This window comes from Adiantum capillus-veneris, chromosome 27 (genome assembly GCF_014529385.1).
Source record: "Adiantum capillus-veneris isolate H3 chromosome 27, ASM1452938v2, whole genome shotgun sequence".
Classification (NCBI taxonomy): Eukaryota; Viridiplantae; Streptophyta; class Polypodiopsida; order Polypodiales; family Pteridaceae; genus Adiantum; species Adiantum capillus-veneris.
Genome location: NC_140957.1, coordinates 122,014,111 through 122,021,062, shown reverse-complemented (window position 1 = coordinate 122,021,062; position 6,952 = coordinate 122,014,111). Strand labels below are relative to the sequence as shown.

General features: G+C 43.4%; 1 protein-coding gene across 1 annotated transcript; it reads left to right on the top strand.

Moving 5' to 3' along the window:
* The first annotated feature begins 3,060 nt into the window (after positions 1–3,060).
* Positions 3,061–5,308, top strand: LOC147422674 (uncharacterized). The gene is made up of 3 exons (XM_086502912.1): positions 3,061–3,337; positions 3,759–3,932; positions 4,120–5,308. Exons 1-3 carry the CDS (start codon positions 3,137–3,139, stop codon positions 5,185–5,187), a joined length of 1,443 nt encoding a protein of 480 aa, XP_086359038.1. The 5' UTR covers positions 3,061–3,136; the 3' UTR covers positions 5,188–5,308.
* Positions 5,309–6,952: the final 1,644 nt, after the last annotated feature.

Here is a 6,952-nt window from a genome sequence, read left to right as displayed (position 1 = left end):
AATGTGGATCACACGACACAAGCAAATTGGTAATATGAATCTACAACTACTGAAGACACTTCAAACTAAGAAGATGGTTACAAGTTTGCCAACATTTAAAGTTGTTGAAATCTAGCAAATTTTTGAAGCTTTTCAGTTAGGAAAGCGAGCAAAATCATCCTTTCTTCATGATAAGCATGTAAGCAGGCATGTATTGGAATTATTAAATTCAAATGTATGTGGTGCGATAAAGACTATGTCTATGGGTGGATGTAGGTATTATGTGAGCTTCATTGATGACCATATGAGGAGATATAGATCTATTTCATGAAGCATAAAAGTGAGATGTTTATACACTTCAAAATTTTAAGGCTATGGTTGAAAATTAGATTGAGAAACTTGTAAAGTACCTAAGGTTAGATGAAGGGAAAGAATACTTCTCAGATAAAATGAATAGTTTTTTTCTAAATGCATGAAATTTTGAGGTAGTTTTCATGCAGGTATGCAGGTGTTGTTGAATAGAAGAACATGCACATAACAAAAGTTTCTAGAGCAATGATGAATGAGAAGAACATTCTTTATCGTTATTGGATTGAGGCTATTGCTATAGGTGTTTACATTGAGAATAAGACCCCTACTATTGTAGGTCATGATACGATAGTTGAAGAGAATTTCAATGGTGAAAACGTGACGTACCAAGTTTCAAAGTGTTTAGTTGTAATGCTTATGTGCATGTTCTAGATGAGTTGAGAAGCAAACTTGACCCAAAGGCAGAAATATGTGTGTTCATTGGTTATTCCCTTGAGTAGAAAAGGTATAAATCTTACAATCCTATCATAGGTAAAGTGAGGGTGAGCAAAGATGTTGTTTTTCATGAAATAGCAAGTCGGTATGTTGATGTGAGGGATGATTTAAGGGTTGATGTAAAAGAAAATGTGGCTGTAAAAAATATAGGCGTGTAATCATAGGTTTTAAGTGGTTTGCAAGGGTTTCTTTGCTTAGTGCAAGTTATGGTAAGAAGCCATAGAGTGGTAGGTTGCGTGAAAGTGTGAAACCTGCTAGGTCATCAAATATATCATAAAAAGGAAAGAAAAAAGTTGATGATGCCTTGAAGCTTCCAAATTTGAGTGTAGATCATGATGATGGTGATAGCAATGGTTTTGAGCATAGTTTAGATTAGGAGTTTTTGATATACCTTTTGTGAAGACTATCGGTGTAAGAAGAATGCAAGCCAGGAATAAGACACCTGGAAGTGATCCTAGACCACGTAGATATCAGAGAGTAAGAAGTCCAATGGAAAGATTGACTTATGGTAGTTATGTGGCTCGCCATTGTGCATAAATCACAAAGATTACAAAGGAGGTAGAACCCACTTGGTTTGAGGATGGTATCAAGGATGCAAAATTACACAGATTACAAAGGAGGTAGAACCCACTTGATTTGAGGATATTATTAAGGATGAAATATGGTGGCAAGTTATGGATGAGGGATGGTTGCCCTTGATGCAAATGGAACATGGGAGTTGGTGCCATTGCTAGAGGGAAAGAAGGCAATTGGATATAAGTGGGTTTACAAATAATGGAGATTTGAAAAACAATAACAAAAGAGCAAGAGAAAATTAGTCACCCCCTCTCTTTTGAGAGTTATGCACTGGTGTCAATGTCAATGACATTGTTGTTGTATTTCCAATGTGGGAGACTATCATACCATCGAGCTTTATATTCATATCAAAGTGCCGTTGTGGGATTTGTCGCCAAAAAGTTGTACTTGTGAAGAGATCCTTACTTGAGCTTAGGCCCTACAAGATTTTGAAATAATGAGTGTTCTCTGTGAATACAAATAACACAGAGAGAGAGAGTGCACTATGGGGTTTGATAATGTTAGCAACTAGCAGTGATGGCAATGGCAATGATGTGCTACAATGTTGGCACTATTCGGTGGTGGATTTGGTGTCCGACGATGACGATAGCTCATGGCTGATGATGGCTGTGGTCAACGGTGTTGCATGCTATGGCTAGTAGCAGCGGTTGCCAATGGTTATGGTCGCTGGCAAGCCCATATGGGGGAAGGAGCAGCTCCAAACAAGTTGTGCTGGATGGGGGGGTGTTTTGACCCCCCCCCCGCCCCCCAAAAGCATGAGCCATGACAAGCTTGGGACCAAGGGTGAGAGGAGGCAAAGATTGAATGCAAGAGGGAATGCGGATGGAACTTGAGAAAGTGAAAGAGATTCATATTCACTTATGCATTTATCATGTTTTGAAAGGACCTAAACGAGTACACCATACGAAGGTGCACCCAATCTGATGAAGCTTTTCATTTCCTAGACTCACCCTTCACTTATGCATTTATCATGTTTTGAAAGGAAATTTTTTTTTTCTGAAAATTGTGGAGACCTAATGGCTCCTACTTGCTCACTTAAAAAAAAGGCTAGGTGCGAAGTTTCCCTCCTAGGTATGTTGGTTTTGCACCTCTGCACTTAACTACCGCGTTTGACTTGTTGCCCCCCCCCCCCCCCCCCCCCCCCCCCCCCCCAACATACACACACACACACACACACACACATACACCACCTTCCTCTAACAACCCATGTATATCTATCTGATAATGGGTTCTCTCAATGATGTGCAACAATTTGCTCGTCCCCTTCCTCCCCACACAATGCCGACCTCCAACAATCACTACCTAGCAATCTGCTCGTGGATTCTCTCACCTCGAGAGTAATCTCCCTTGTGAATTCTCTCACCCATGTCAACATCTTCGGCAAGGCCATAGGTTCGGAGGTAAGTATGAGAGAGAGAGAGAGAGAGAGAGAGAGAGAGAGAGAGCTGTCTTCCGCACTAGACCACAAGTTGCCAATTTCATTCCCGGGCGAGTATAAGAGAGAGACAGAGAGCGCTCCAATTACTTCGAGAGAAAACTGCAACTATATACATTTTTTTAAAAGGTGGATTTGATTCCCATTAAAAATGCATTTTGTAAAATCTGATACCCCCTAAGCTAGTGAAGAGAATGTAAAATTTTCACTCAAATTTCTAGCGATCTGATTGGGGCATGGAGGATATGGTGCCCACCCAAGCTCTTAAGGTTTAGAGAGAGTTAGAGAGAGAGAGAGAGAGAAAGAGAGCGAGCGAGCGAGCGAGCGAGCACAGCAAGAGCTATGGCGACCCAAGTGCCTGCGAGGTCCGCTCTTGCGTCGAATTGGGCAGGTTTGCGACGTGGAGAGACAAATGCTACTCAGCAAGTCTCTTGCTCTGCGATCCTCTCCTCACCATCCAGATTTGAGGTCCGCATGATGGCTGTCTCTGTGGAAAAGAAGTTCGTCACTAAGAAGTCTGAGGAGGTCTTTACTGCTGCAAAGGTAGTCTCACTGTCTGAATGATGTGTGTGTGTCTGATATGATAAGAAATTTTAATGTTGTTATAGCAATCCAGAGAGAGAGAGAGAGAGAGAGAGAGAGAGAGAGAGGTGTCTGATATAGCACAGGTTTCCGCAGTGATTTAGTCTTTAGCTCAAATGACCTATGTCTGATGTGATAAAATGGAATCTACTGAGCTGAGGCATTGCTCTTTCTCTTGAAAATATGGGCAGTTTGAACTCCACTCCCTTGTACGGCATTTGTGATGATTGTGTCTGTTCAAAGTGCCAATTTTGTGAGTGTTCTTGGCAGAACGCATTGATCCTTTCTTGGTTTCCTATTGAAGATGTGGTCTGGGTAGGATAATTAGGCAAGGTGTGAATGCATGGGCGCATATAAAGTTTTCCCTTGTCTGAATTTGCAGGAACTTATGCCTGGCGGTGTTAATTCTCCTGTCAGAGCTTTCAAGTCAGTTGGAGGCCAACCTATTGTCTTCGACAGAGTGAAGGGTTGCAGGGCATGGGATGTAGATGGAAACGAGTATGTGGACTATGTGGGAACATGGGGTCCGGCAATTATTGGCCACTCTGATGATGAGGTAGATAAGGCTTTCTTCTCATGTCTTTTGTACTGCATAGGGTATGTGAGTGAGCTTGTGCCCATCTTGTGAGTATGTCAGTTTTTTGTGTTTGTATTGTCAGCATTGCAAGTGCATCTTGTCTCTTTATTGGAGTCTTCCTTTGCGAGCATGTTTTGAGTTTAATGCTTCAAGAGTTTATGAACAGGTAAATGCAGCGCTTGTTGAAGCTCTGAAAAAGGGCACAAGCTTTGGTGCTCCGTGTGTGCTGGAGAACGACCTTGCAGAAATGGTGATTGAAGCTGTTCCCAGCATTGAAATGGTCCGTTTTGTTAATTCAGGGACTGAAGCGTGCATGGGGATGCTGCGATTGGCGAGGGCATACACGGGGCGAGAGAAAATTGTCAAGTTTGAAGGTTGCTACCATGGCCATGCTAACTCTTTTCTGGTTAAGGCTGGGAGTGGTGTAGCCACACTTGGACTACCAGACTCCCCTGGTGTACCTAAAGCAGCAACTGCGGACACGCTAACGGCTTCCTACAATGACTTAGACGCTGTCAAGGAGCTATTTGCAAGCAACAAAGGGAAAATTGCTGCCGTTATTCTGGAACCAGTGGTGGGAAATGCTGGTTTCATAGTGCCAAAGAAGGAGTTTCTTGAAGGGCTTCGAGAGCTCACGAAAGCTGAAGGTGCTTTGCTTGTATTCGATGAGGTGATGACAGGTTTTCGTCTTGCATATGGAGGTGCACAAGAGTACTTTGGCATTACGCCTGACCTCACAACTCTAGGGAAGATCATAGGGGGTGGGCTGCCTGTGGGAGCATATGGTGGAAGGAAAGAAATAATGCAAATGGTTGCCCCTGCTGGGCCTATGTACCAAGCAGGTACTTTGAGTGGCAATCCGTTGGCAATGACTGCCGGGATTATGACCTTGAAGCGACTGAAACAAGTAGGGACATATGAGTATCTGGATAACATCACAGGGAAGTTAATTGCAGGAATTCTAGAGGTGGGGCGTGAGGCGGGGCATGAGCTTTGTGGCGGTCACATCCGTGGCATGTTTGGCTTTTTTTTCACGGCAGGTCCTGTCTACAACTTTGCAGATGCCAAGAAGAGCGACACTGGCAAATTTGCTAAGTTCCACAGAGGCATGCTGGAGAGGGGAGTGTACTTAGCTCCTTCTCAATACGAGGCTGGCTTCACTGGACTGGCCCATAAAGAAGATGATATCAAGTTTACCATTGCTGCTGCCAAGGAAGTTTTCCAGAGTATATGAAAAGTTTATTATAGCAGTGCTTTTTTGTAGAGTATAGAGAGAAGAGGCAATTAATTCTTTTCTGAGTATATATATGTGTCTTGACACATCCATTTTGAAAAGGATAAGTCGTTTCATGGCATGGAAGCTGGTTTGTGTCTGGTTTTTTTGAATATGTCAGTACCTCCTATCTGTGTGGCTATTTTCCATTTTGAAATATAAGAGCAGTGGCTCGAGCTATTGCAGTAAATTGTCCCCGTAGCATGTAGTGTAAGTAGTGAGATCATCTGTAGATGTCAGGCATGTGGCCATGGAGTCGAGGGACTCTTATAAGGGAGTAGATCTGCCCAAAGGACCGGGGATCTCCCACGTAGACATCCTAGTCCCACTTCACTCGCGGTGGTGTGTTGTCATAAGGTGTTGGGGTAAACTGATGTCTTTTTCTGGTAGGTTCCTTTACTTGCTCAGTTTGCCATCGAGATGTTTGTTTTTACTTGATATGCAGCAGTGGCTTTTGTTATTGATTTGGAATTGATTTTCTTTACTTGTGGTTCTTGGCTTTGAGAAGTCAGTACACATTAGAATACTCCATAAGTGTCTTTTTGGGTAACATTGTTGTTAATAGAAGTGAGAAGTTGTCTCTAACAATGGGAGTATCGTTCAGGCATTTGGCTGAAAATTAACAGCAAGCGTGCAAATATGCGGATAGAGTTAGTGTATAGTAAGCTCTTTCGCTGGCTTGCTGCAGCAATGGAGGGAATGAAGAAAGTCTGGCCCTAGTGGTGCATGATTTTAGGCAGCAGCTTAGAACTGTTCTCATAAGACTAATGTTCAGACTGTCAGACATGTTCTGGGAGTTCTAAGGTGTAGGGAATGGTCCCTAAGGGACCATTCCTTGGTATCCCTGCGACCAAAGGGCGACCGGCGGAGCCGGGAGTTCTGTGGGAGCAGGATTGCAAGGAATGGCTTAGGGACCATTCCTGGCCGTCAACGGTCGTGGGGAGGAGGGCCACCGGCGCAGGAAGTCAAACCCAGGCACTGGCTCAATTCCGCACGCTGACTTGTCAGAATTTTCTGCATTTGGAATTCTGCGTGCTGAGCTGGAGGCAAGTGATTGGCATTCAGACTGTTAGTGCTGCATGATATTCCGCATGCTGAGCTGTCCAGCATCGAGCGCTTGCAGGATGACATTCCGGCCAATAAAGATGAGTGGATGGAGGGCCGAGATCTGCAGCCCTTCGACCCACGACGTTGACGGGAAGGATGACTTACATCAGCATATTTTTCATGGTTTTTAAAAATGGCCTTGGTGGTCTAGCAATTCAATTTCTAGATTACCAGTATTATATTGCTGCAAGTATCTTATCCTGCAAAATGTGCCTCTATTGACTGACAGAATCTGTAATTCTTGACACGAGGGACAAATGACAATGCTGAATTCAATATAGACAACAGAATTTCCAGGTTAAGTGCTCAATTTCTCCCCCATCTTTTGCAGAAAGGTGCCGGTGGTCAGGTTTAACAAACAAAAGATTATCAATTAAAGGGGACTACATAGGTTGAACTAGGAAAGGGTGTGTTTTATTCATGACAAATCCCTTGAATGCATGTGAAATGGCGGGTGTACAGAGAGTGACGACTGAGTTGAATTGCCCTCGTGTCTGAGTAATGTGAGCTTTCTACATGTTTCACTCAGCTTGAGGCCACCACCTTGGAAGCTTAGTTGTAATTCACTCACGATGAATTCTAGAGCTCACAATTTGGTGACACTCTGGATTGGTAGGGT

What these genes read in the sequence shown, in the direction of transcription:
- LOC147422674 (XM_086502912.1), top strand. Translation starts at nt 3,137, where the DNA reads ATGGCGACCCAAGTGCCTGCGAGGTCCGCTCTTGCGTCGAATTGGGCA. An exon ending in AGGTCTTTACTGCTGCAAAG is followed by an intron (nt 3,338 to 3,758) that starts GTAGTCTCACTG and finishes CTGAATTTGCAG; the next exon opens with GAACTTATGCCTGGCGGTGT. An exon ending in TTGGCCACTCTGATGATGAG is followed by an intron (nt 3,933 to 4,119) that starts GTAGATAAGGCT and finishes GTTTATGAACAG; the next exon opens with GTAAATGCAGCGCTTGTTGA.